This window comes from Diachasma alloeum, unplaced genomic scaffold, assembly GCF_001412515.2.
Source record: "Diachasma alloeum isolate Michigan unplaced genomic scaffold, Dall2.0 Dall_scaffold_00369, whole genome shotgun sequence".
Lineage (NCBI taxonomy): Eukaryota > Metazoa > Arthropoda > Insecta > Hymenoptera > Braconidae > Diachasma > Diachasma alloeum.
In genome coordinates, this window is record NW_021680508.1 from 51,073 (window position 1) to 63,233 (window position 12,161).

The window sequence follows — 12,161 nt, forward strand, 5'->3', positions numbered from 1 at the left end:
AAAGAGACGATTTTTTAATTAGCGGGCGAATTAATGGGGAAGCGCTGTGCGCCGAGAAACCATTGGGATTTTCATAGCGCCGCGACTTTCGTGGCAGTTTTTTTCTTTTATTACAGAGATTAAGGAATGAAACGGGGGTTGAAGGATGGGAAATTTAATTCTCCATCGAACAGCATTGGTTTCATTCCTTAATGTTAATTAGGAGAAAAGAGACGATTTTTTAATTAGCGGGCGAATTAATGGGGAAGCATTCCGCGCCGAGAAACCATTGAGTTTTTCATAGCGCCGCGACTTTTGTCGCAGTTTTTATTTTTTTATTACAGAGATTAAGGAATGAAACGGGGGTTGAAGGATGGGAAATTTAATTCTCCATCGAACAGCATTGGTTTCATTCCTTAATGTTAATTAGGAGAAAAGAGACGATTTTTTAATTAGCGGGCGAATTAATGGGGAAGCATTCCGCGCCGAGAAACCATTGACTTTTTCATAGCGCCGCGACTTTTGTCGCAGTTTTTATTTTTTTATTACAGAGATTAAGAGATGAAACGGGGGTTGATGGATGGGGAATTTAATTCTCCATCGAACAGCATTGGTTTCATTCCTTAATGTTAATTAGGAGCAGAGATACGATTTTTTAATTAGCGGGCGAGTTGTCGGGAGTCACTGCGCCGAGAAACCATTGAGTTTTTCATAGCGCCGCGACTTTCGTCGCAGTTTTTATTTTTTTATTACAGAGATTAAGGAATGAAACGGGGGTTGAAGGATGGGGAATTTAATTCTCCATCGAACAGCATTGGTTTCATTCCTTAATGTTAATTAGGAGCAGAGATACGATTTTTTAATTAGCGGGCGAGTTGTCGGGAGTCACTGCGCCGAGAAACCATTGAGTTTTTCATAGCGCCGCGACTTTCGTCGCAGTTTTTATTTTTTTATTACAGAGATTAAGGGATGAAACGGGGGTTGATGGATGGGGAATTTAATTCTCCATCGAACAGCATTGGTTTCATTCCTTAATGTTAATTAGGAGCAGAGATACGATTTTTTAATTAGCGGGCGAGTTGTCGGGAGTCACTGCGCCGAGAAACCATTGAGTTTTTCATAGCGCCGCGACTTTCGTCGCAGTTTTTATTTTTTTATTACAGAGATTAAGGAATGAAACGGGGGTTGAAGGATGGGGAATTTAATTCTCCATCGAACAGCATTGGTTTCATTCCTTAATGTTAATTAGGAGCAGAGATACGATTTTTTAATTAGCGGGCGAGTTGTCGGGAGTCACTGCGCCGAGAAACCATTGAGTTTTTCATAGCGCCGCGACTTTCGTCGCAGTTTTTATTGTTTTATTACAGAGATTAAGGAAAGAACGGGGGGTTGAAGGATGGGAAATTTAATTCTCCATCGAACAGCATTGGTTTCATTCCTTAATGTTAACTTTCGTCGCAATATTAATTTTTTTATTGCAGAGATTAAGGGATGAAACGGGGGTTGATGGATGGGCAATTTAATTCTCCATTAAACAGTCTTTGTTTTATCCCTTAATATTAATTAGTAAACATTGAGTACAAGGAGGACAAAAATCCCCCTTCGAACCTGTCCCTGTCACAGCGGGAGTAGCGGGACTGCTACTGCCGAGTTACTCACGCACCCGACTCACATTTACCGACAATTCGACCGGGACGCCGCCTTTCCCGTAGGGTACCAACTAACATTTTTGTAGTCAGTCAAACCCCCCGATCCGGGCCACTACTCAGGTCTATCCTCTTTGGTTTCCCATGTCTCTTCAGTGACGAGGAGTGAATACAGCGCACAAAGTCGGCCACAGCCGCAGTGATAGGTAGGGAGCTAGGGTGGGGGCTACGATGGTATCAATCTGTACAGATTGATACGAGTACCTCTGCTTCAGGGTATGTGCCCTGTTGAAAAACCATCGAAAACCCCCGTCGCTGATAAACTTACATAAAGTAGGTATAAGTAAGGCGACGTTAAAAAATTTTTTTTTAATCGATGATTGTACCGACCTGCTTGCGATCTCACTCTTATTTAAATAACAGAAGTTAAATTTGTTGTCCAAATCTGACATTTCGGCTACTCACTCTATTTTTATTCTCCTCATTCTTCGTGTGACTTTTCATTACTTGAAAATTGGATTTTAATTTTTTCCCTTCCATCTTCGAAGACAGCTGTGGGGAGTGTTAATTCATTTCTCATCTTCTTTTTTGTGTAATAAGTCTATTCAACATTCTACCTGGTTTCATCACACTATTATTATTCATAAACCTCTGTACTGGCTCCTTCAGTGGAGAATTCTCTTTTTTTTATACTTGGTTTTTTGTACTCAGTCACTCACGAAAGTCAGTGCACTCTCTCTCTCTCTCTCTCGTCTTTTCTCCTGATTTATTTAATGCCTCCTCATAGCAACAGAACGCGGGGTCGAGAGTTAATGGACTACTCGTGGTCGTAAATTTACATTTGTAAATTAAAATTGAATATTTTGAGTTTATATTCAACTTTTCAGGCACGTCCTCAAAGATAAAAATATTCATTAATCAAAACATAATCATATGAGTCAAGAGCACACGGCAGGAATAATCAATGAACAGCAATTGAAGAATATGCGGATGAAACAATGTAATGAATAAACCTAGCAAATTCGCTAGCCAATTTTATTTAATTTCTATGGACCTTTCTATTAGTTTTCGGCCGATTCTATTGGAATGGTCAATAGAAGATATTCTATTGAAAAAATCCAACGAATTCGATTTTTCTATACAACTTATTCTATTGAGATATTTTTAATAGGATTTCCTGCGCTCAAATTTTCTAAGTTTTTTTCGTTTTTTTAATGAGAAGAAAAGAAAAATAGAATGAAAAAAACTTGGAAAATTTGGGCCGAAGATATTCTATAGAAAATATCGGAAGAGAATAAGTTATATAGGAAAATCGAATTCTATTGACTTTTTTTATTGAATATTTTCTACTGAACATTTCCATAGAATTGGCCAAAAACTAATAGAAAGTTCAACAAAAATCCAATAGAAATTTCCAATAGAAATTCCAAGAGAAAATCCAATAGAAATTTTATTACATTTTTTCGTGCGTGAAATAATGGTTGGAATTATTTGTTTATATTTCCGTTTGCAGTATTGTTTTCCAGAGCATGATGAAATTAAAATAATTTAGCAAAATGTCGCACTATGACGATTTAATCAACGTCGTAATTATTTCTCCAATATCCCCTTACCTTTCTTATATTAAAGTCATAAGAATTCGATTTTTCTTTACAACTTAATCTATTTAGATATTTTCTATAGAATTTCCTCAATTCAAATTTTCTGAGCTTTTTTGTTTAATTTTTTGGATGAGAAGAAAGAAAAATAGAAGAAAAATACAAAATTTGAAAAATTTCAAAATTTGAGACGAAGAAATTCTGTAGAAAATATCTGAAAAGAATAAATTACATAGAAAAATAGAATTCTATTGACTTTTTTTATTGAATATATTCGATTGAACATTTCAACAGAATCGGCCAAAAACTAATAGAAAGTTAAATAGAATTTTCCAATACAATTTTCTAAGTAATTCGCTAAGTTTTTCCATTAATTTTTTTCGTGCGTGTATATTTTTTCCTCTCAATTCTCTTAATATATCTAATATATTGTTTTATTTTCATCATCTAATGACCCATATCGAGGAAAAAAAATAAAAACGAATTTATCTTGTACCTAATCGTCCTTGGAACAACAGTTGGAAGGCTTTTATCTCGCACTATTAACTCCCAATCGTTTCTTATTGATTAATTCCATCGGCACAGAAGAGAAACTTGAGCAAATGCTCCAGCAGAAGACATGGAACAAAGCGATTAACTCTTAACAATTTACTGGAAGAATTAATATAAGGATATTTTATTATCAATAAATGAGTCAATAAATTTAGAATGGCCTCAACTCTTTTATGCCACCCCTTCTCAATAAATGCAAAACGGCGAAGGTTCCAGTAATTGAACAATCGACAAGTGTTTCGGCTGTTTTGGAGGTATTAAGAGTTTTTTATGATGTTAAAAATTTTTAACTGAAATTTTCGATACAATGTTTAGAAATTTCTGTCAAGTGACAGAGCGTTGAAATTCCAACGAATTTCGAAATTTAAAATTCACAATTTTATGGAAAAATCGTTGAAAACCGTAAATTGCAGTTCAATTGTTCTGAAAAATTGATAAATTTTGGGCAAATGTCAGAAAATATATCCATAAACTTTCAACTAATTCAAAAATTTGCTTAAATTTATATTTAATTTCCTTGTTTGCATTCATAATTCCAGTAAATTAGAAAATTTTCATCTTCATTTTACTCCAAAATATAGAATTTTATAGAATTCTCAGTTGTAATGCCCTAACACCTTCAAAATCATCCAATTTTTCTCAAAAGATTCGTTGTAAATGAATGAAGTTATCAAGTTTTGCAGGTTTTTTCTGTAAAATTTTCTAATTCTGCAGTGAAGTGGTAAACTAGGATAAGTGCAATTTTTTTGAAAAAATTTTTATTGCTTTCAATCAAAAGTTCTCTCAAAGGTGGTCAAATTTTTGAACTCTCCGGAAAAAGTCCCATTTTTGCACTTATCTTAGTTTACCACTTCACTACAGAATTATATTAACTAATTTATATATAATTCAGTAGCGAAGTGGGAAAAGTCAATTTTCGTCACTCGGCCCGATAAACGGCGCTTACTCGGGCTCTGTCGAGAGGGGGTAAAGAGAGTTTACCGCGGCACTTGAATAATCGGTGCTCCAAGGAGGGTAAATGAGACGCTCGGTGCTCCAAGGAGGGTAAATCTCACTTACCCATCCTAGGAGCGATAAAGTGGGCGTCACCATGTGCCCTGACGTTCCCCCCACTTGGGCATGCGCTCTGCGTTCGGGTAAACGTATAGTCGGATGAGCTGTACAGCGCCTCTAGCGGCCTTCTCTACAACTTAACCCACTAGTGGTAGCCATGTTGTTGTGTGTCATTGAGAAGATTTATCATTAGAAAAAAGTCACTCTCCGAGTTTTTGTTCAATTTAAAGTTGATATTTTTGTTCAAAAAACAACAATTTCTAAAATATCAGTATTTATAACGTCGACTTCTGTTCTTAATAAAAGAAGAAAAATTGAACAGCTGAGTATCTTCTTTTATCTTTGATATCTGTTCTTATTTTCTATTTTTTATGCAATTTTCTTTTCACAGGTCCAAAATTACCGTCATCAACCTACTGTTTTTGGATATTTTGGCGGACTTTACTAGTTATTTATTTTCGCATCAACTGATATTGATTTTATTTCGATTTATTTTTTTCTATTGCTTTTATTTTTTTCTTCAGTGGGACTTCGTCCCCCTGGACCCCCTCCCGCGCCCACACCCGCGTCGGGCCTTCGTGACGAAAAATAGTATATGCCATTCGGGCGATAGCGTTGGTTTGTGAGTCGTGTGGAGTTTGCAACACTCGGCATGGCAAGCGTCCGACTCGGATCGCCTTCGGCGATCCTCGTCTCCTGCTTGCCACGCCTCTTGCTGCAACTCCACACTCCTCACAAACCGCCGCTTATCGCCCTCATGACATAATGTACTATTTGACGATTGAGTTTTCAATCAATATCTCGGAATCTAAGGGAGATAGCAAAATTTTTGTTATAACCTTTTTTGTGGAGCTGATTGACTGTTACAACAAATGTAATTACGGAAATTTCGCCATCTCCCTTAGATTCGAAAATATTCCTCAAAAACTCAACTGGGAGATAGGTCGACTTATCTTCGTTTACCATCTCACTCCTGAATTATATAAAAATAACTGTACTATATGCAATATAAGAGTAATTTCCCACTACTTTTCATTAAAACTGAAGTAGTAAATTTATCACCATGATAGACGAACACACTAACGATTGCGAAATTTTAGTGAAAAAAGTCAATGAAATTTTCCGGAGAAAGTGATAAAAAGAAAAATTGTGGAGACACACAGAGGTTGATTCCCGCATAACGAATTCCATTATGCATTCGTAACGTGGACATCAGAGTGAGCGTGATGGGTTGGCGGGGGCAGGGAAGGGGTGGGTAAAATAAAGAGGCGGTAGTGGCAAATCCGTAGGAATGAAATTATGACGCTTAGGCGGGGAAACGACCAACGCGTTTACCTTTCCCTCGGAGTGAACAACGGCCTAGTGAAGGGACGGACGAGGCGTTGTTGAGGGGCGAGCGAGAGGGGAAGGAGTAGCCCGCACAAATTAATGAAGCGTTTACGCTTCGGGAGGCGCGCCTCAACGAAACTCAATTAACCCAACAAAAGTGAAGGGAATTTGCATTTTAGTTTTAAATGGCTGCATTATTAAAACCTTGTAAGGGGGTGGAGCAGCCTTTCCAAGGTCATTGTGGGGTTCATTCATATTATTCGGATTTTTGGAGGGTGCATTGAGGTTCATTACCTCTTTTGTTCGAATTAATTTTTTGTCCATTCTTTAAATTAAATTTACGTTAATTCATTGAGATTTTTTGATTTTTAAAAATTCTTCCTTTTTACCCTCGACGACACCCAAAGGAGGGGTATATGCTTTTAACAAGTCCCTAGGGCACATTTACATGCGGTTGAATCCACTGTACTTCACGAAAACTGAGTAAAAATAGTTGCGGCTGTACGTGAACGAAAGCTAACACTTTCAGGATTCTACCCGACACACCAATGTTGAGGTTAATGAGTCAAATCTCTCAAAAAATCATAAATTGTAAATGTTTCGTCGAAACTCACTAGGCTGAACGAAATATCCCTAGGATAGTAATTGTGAAAAAAATATGTTGGTACTGTGAGGCCGGAACGAGAAACTGGCGGGGAACTTCAAACTTGAAAATTGCAAATTAAAAAACCCCGATGAAAAAGTTTTCAATTTTCAACATATGACGTTACGTAAATTTTGGTGTCCCCCCCGACTTTTGTTTGCTATTTTTTCTATTGCACAGAAAAATTCCCAGCTTCTTTTAAATGTTTTAAATTTTAATTCTCAGTTTTGATTTTCTTCTTTTCAGTTTCTATAATTCTCTTTTTCAACTATTCGAAGATAACTTTTTCATAAGAGGTTTCTAATTTTTTATTTTTCAGTTTTTTATTTCTCAATTTTTCAGTGTTTTTTTTATCGGTCAATTTGCAATTTTTCGTCGGGGGTTTTTAATTTTTAATTTTTCATTCTTTATTTTTCAGTTTTCTAGTTTTCTTATTTTTTTGTTTCCGAATGAAAGCTTTGCAATCGCTTAGATTTAAGTCCATCCAACTTCTCTCCTAACATACAGAATATAGATATCGATACCCGAAATGAAGGCCTAAATAATTGAAGAATGGTAAATTAATTATTTAACTCTTCTCATCGAAGTTACACATTAGTTAATCAATTGTTGATAGTCGCATTCGGGGATTCAAACAAAAACATCACGTGGCATTTATATATATCTGAAAAAAAATCCATCTTCATAAACAAATCAAGACGAGACAAAGCGAGACAAAAACCGAGATTTGACATTAAAAATACGAAAAGCTTGAGACCGAAATGAGATAAATTGACTCGGAGTCATCACGAGAGGAGTCGATACTGCGTATTTCGAGACTGACACGAGACCAAAGATGTTCAGTGAGACCGAGACCATCTCTCCAAAGTATTGTCTCATAAAGTCTCTCACGGTATCACTTAGTAATATGCAAAATTTTGATGGTATTTTCATCGATAATAGTACTAGGACATGAAAAAATAGAAGAAGAGAATAGTCAAATAATAAGTTTCAAAAAAACCCCATTCGAAATAAAATGTCTAATTTATTAGCAACAATAACCATACTCATTTGTAAAAAAATGCAATTGTCCATTTGTTTTCGTTTTACTGCCGAATTTGGATTTTCAGTTGAGAATGGAATTAATTTCCATATATGGGCTCTTTCTTTCTCTTTTCCGGTATTATTGGCCAGTGGAAATTTAAATCTGTTGAATATTTGGAAATTCTCTATTTCATGGGTTTTAAATTTATTCGCATTTGGCTTTGCCTTTTCACACTGTCCGCACAACCCCGATCAGCGATTCTTTGTGATGCTAAAGCCACATGGTGAAAACACACGAGGAAGTGACGACAGGTGGTGGGAGTATTTTAATATAGAAAACAGTGTGCGCTGTCACTTTCGAATTTTCATCATGCTAATTTTATGCTTATCGTCATTGATCGCTTTTGACTGCCCCAGAGGGATTATTTTAGGTGGGAAAGTGACGCTCAGTGATTTCATTTGAATTGCTTTAACGAATAAGAATGGGGAATTTCTGTACGCTTGTCTGTTTTTCCTTTTTTTGACTAACAAATGGCCAATTATGTTTTTTTTTTGGACACACTGTCAAGGTATTTATGGTAGGGTGGGCATGTAGGAGATGAGACGTAGGAGAATATATTGTTCTCTCTCAGAAAACCAATCGCGGAACAAAAAAAGGCGATTATTCAAATACTAATTTTTAATCTATTTCGACCATGTTTGTGTTAGAAATATTTTTTAAATAACTTTACTATTTTTTCCAACATATTTCAAGCCTTCTTTTATTTTTATAGCTTATCTTTTGGATAATTGGAAAATAATTAATATGGATAGCAAAAGTGACAACGTCGGGTCGTTCGAGGTACTTTTTTTCTATTTTTAATATTGTTTTTCCGAATCCCTATAAGCACGGACGAAAAAATTTAATAGAAAAACCTATCGAATTCGTTAGAAAATTCTATTGAATTTCTATTGAACTGTTCTATTAGTTTTTGGCCGATTCTATTGAAATGTTCAATAGAAAATATTCAGTAGAAAAAGTCAATGGCATTCAATTTTTCTATATAACTTATTCTATTGAGATATTTTCTATAGAATTTCCTCGGCTCAAATTTCCCAAGTTTTTTCGTTTGATTTTTTTGATGAGAAGAAAAGAAAAATAGAATGAAAAAAACTTCGAACATTCGAGTCGAGCAAATTCTATAGAAAATATATGAAAAGAGTAAGTTATATAGAAAAATCGAATTCTGTTGACTTTTTCTATTGAATGTTTTCTATTGAACATGTCAATAAAATCAGCCAAAAACTAATAAAAGTTTAATAGAAATTCAGTATAATTTTCTAACGAATTCGATAGGTTTTTCTATTAAATTTTTTCGTGCGTGAGAGCTCGTGTCGAAATGCATCTTTACCAAAATTGCAGTGTTTCACTCATTCTCCTAGGTTATCTGGGATTTTACATAGGAGTTTTGAAAAAATCAAAGAATGTGTAAAAAAAATAATCAATTTTTTGACTTTTTTTCGATTTTGCCTGACTACGCCAGAAATACCTTAAACATGTCCGAATGAAATTTCCAGTCCAGTTATTGAAAACTCTAATCACATCATAGTTCCATTTATTGTCCCGGTGGTTTGGTGCAGTGAGTAAGTTCGTTGCCTCACATGCGAAAGGTTCCAAGTTCAAATCCCGGCTGGGGAGAATGGTGCGATTTAACCATTTAAAGTCTTGATCATCATCGCAGTATACCCTAACCGGGTCGAAGCGATGTAAAATATCGATAAAAAAAAAATAGTTCCATTCAAATTTCAAAGAATTTCGTCAATGCAAAGTAAAATTCCATGAAAAAATCCGTGGAAACTCAATTTTAGCTGTTTTCGCCAATTATTGGAGTGGTTTTGTATTTTCAAAAGTTAAATTTTGTTGAGGCTCCTTATATGATTTTCTTATCATTCAAAAGGCCTCAAAAAAATGTTTCCAACTTTTTTATTCAAATTTCATCACGTCCACACCCTTAAGTTTGTAATTTTGTGATTTTTGACAAAATTTTGCGTTTCAGCAGAGGTCAATTTTCTTGTTGGAATTTAAATATGTATTTCCGACAGAAATTTTGTATTCTTTCCATTGAGCATTGCGCCAATTAGCGCACATCATCGGAAATGTTTTAAAATCGCCAAAAAACTAGAAAATTGTGAGTGGTTCCCCCACCTCGATTCAAGAATTTTTTCTTTTCTTACCCAAAGTGATTATTTTTACGAAACATTAAAAAATTCCACTGGGACTCGAATCCATTATATCAAAAAATAATTTTTTTCAAATTTCGTGTGAAAACATTTTTCCGAATTTCTATTTTTAAATTTTTTTATTCTAAAATTCATTATTTATGATTCATAAATGATCGATAAATAATGAATTTTGAAATGAAAAATACTGAATGGGAGGAATTTTTTTTTTCATAGATGTGTTATTTTTTACCGAACGAATCGTAAAATATCCTCAACAAAAAGTATTTTTTCACTGAATTGCATTTCGCTCCATGATTACCTTTCGCACAGTAAAATTTGCCACGATTTTCTAGGTAATGTTTATCTGATTTTTCTCTCCGTGGAGTCACAATTAAAGCCATAAAATTGAGAATAATCCTCAGCCCCAACACCTCCACTTCTCTCATAAAAAAAACAAACACCTGTTCTGCATTTCTCCACATCTGACAATTTTTTCAGTAATATAATTTTTTTATTAAGTCGAAAAAATTCTGACGCATTGCGACGGCTGAAATTTGCATGAGCCAACGAAAAAAATTGTCGTACCCGTGAAATCCTCGCTCCACTGCGCCAAAATGTCAAATGTTCTCTTTTTGTTTGTCCCATTGAGGTTGAAAAAAACATTGGCCATTTTTTTTGTTTGTCCTCTGTCCCCTAGTTCACGTTAAAAATGAAAGCGGAAATGGTTTTCACTGTGGCAGGTAGTCTCCGGGCATCCTCACTGTGGCGAACGCGTCTCTCTCGCCTTCAACTTGAACCGAGTTAGGAAAACAAACAATTAAGAAGAGAACCGGGGAAGCTCTCTCCCACGAGGGATATAAAGCCTGCGGCGTCATTACGTTCGTCCATTGTTACCAACGACCCATAAAGTTCAAACGCCATTTCAACAAATAGACTCGGAATTTCCGAGGGTTTTTCGCGGTAGGGCTAATGTGAAGGACCGAAAATTCAGAATTTCATGGTAACTAAACTGAACAAAAAAGGGAATACAAAGGAAAAAGGGTTGTGATTTTTTAGGGATAAATCACTATTTTTTCGGCATCTAAAATTTAACGATTGAAAACGGGAATAATATCCCGGATTCCGGGATATTTTATCTATAATTCCGGAATAATATTCCGGAATCTTGTATATATAATTTTCAAATAGATTCTCAGTGAATATTGGGATAAATTCATTCTCTGGATGATAGTGTACGTCAAATTGGTGACTCGAAAAGAAGAGGAGGAAAGAAAGGAAAGGGAATGAAAATATAATCTGAAATTATATTATGATTGTTTATTCAAAAAATGGAAAAGCGGCAATATCTCGAAATTTTCTGTGAAGGGGTATATACTTTGATTGATTTACATAAAGGCCATCGAGGTGAGTATTTTAAAAGAAAGAAAATTGAAATCGGTGCAGTAGTTTTTAAGATATTCAGAAAAAACGAAATTTAAACAAGATATTGTATCTAATGAACCACTAGGCCGATCGGGCTGAAACAGCGCGTCAAATTTGAGCTCAGTCATAGCTACAATGAGCCAAAATTTCAGATTTTTGTCTACAAATTTCACCGTATTTATGTTGAATTTTCAAAAAATTAATCACCAAAAACGCAAGTTGTCATACACACAGATATGACCCTAAAAACATTATTTTTTACATTTCATAACATTCATGAAAATTCATGACCATTTGCAATCAAAATTTAAAAATTTACAAATCGGTCAAATACAAGGTGTCCCTGCGGAAGCAAAAATAACCAAACAACTCGGATATCCTTAATAGTAATAGGAGAAACAATGATCCGCATTCTGCTCTTCACTGTTAAAAATTTTCATCTGAATTTTCCAAGTTTCACTGAAATTTCAGGAAATCTTGTCATTGAAAAATCAAATATTCCATTAATTTGCTATTCGAATGATCTAAAAACCAATAAAATACTTGATTTTTCAGTTCAATTATTCTGTGAAAATTCAGAAAAATCAGAGAAATTCAGGGAAAAATTGAAAATTCATGTCATTTTGTTTCTAAATCTTCATGTTCCATTGAAAATTCAATAACGTTGTGAAATTTCGATCTTACTCCCATTTAAAACTGATAAATTTATTTGAA

At 34.9% G+C, this 12,161-nt stretch overlaps 1 protein-coding gene across 1 annotated transcript in view; it reads right to left on the minus strand.

The window, feature by feature from the left end:
- Positions 1-6,448, minus strand: part of LOC107041608 — a 37,029-nt gene extending 30,581 nt beyond the window's left edge. Inside the window, exon 1 of the mRNA XM_015262228.1 lies at positions 6,362-6,448. Within this exon, the coding sequence (XP_015117714.1) occupies positions 6,362-6,448 (87 nt within the window). The remainder of the gene's footprint in view (positions 1-6,361) is intronic.
- Positions 6,449-12,161: the final 5,713 nt, after the last annotated feature.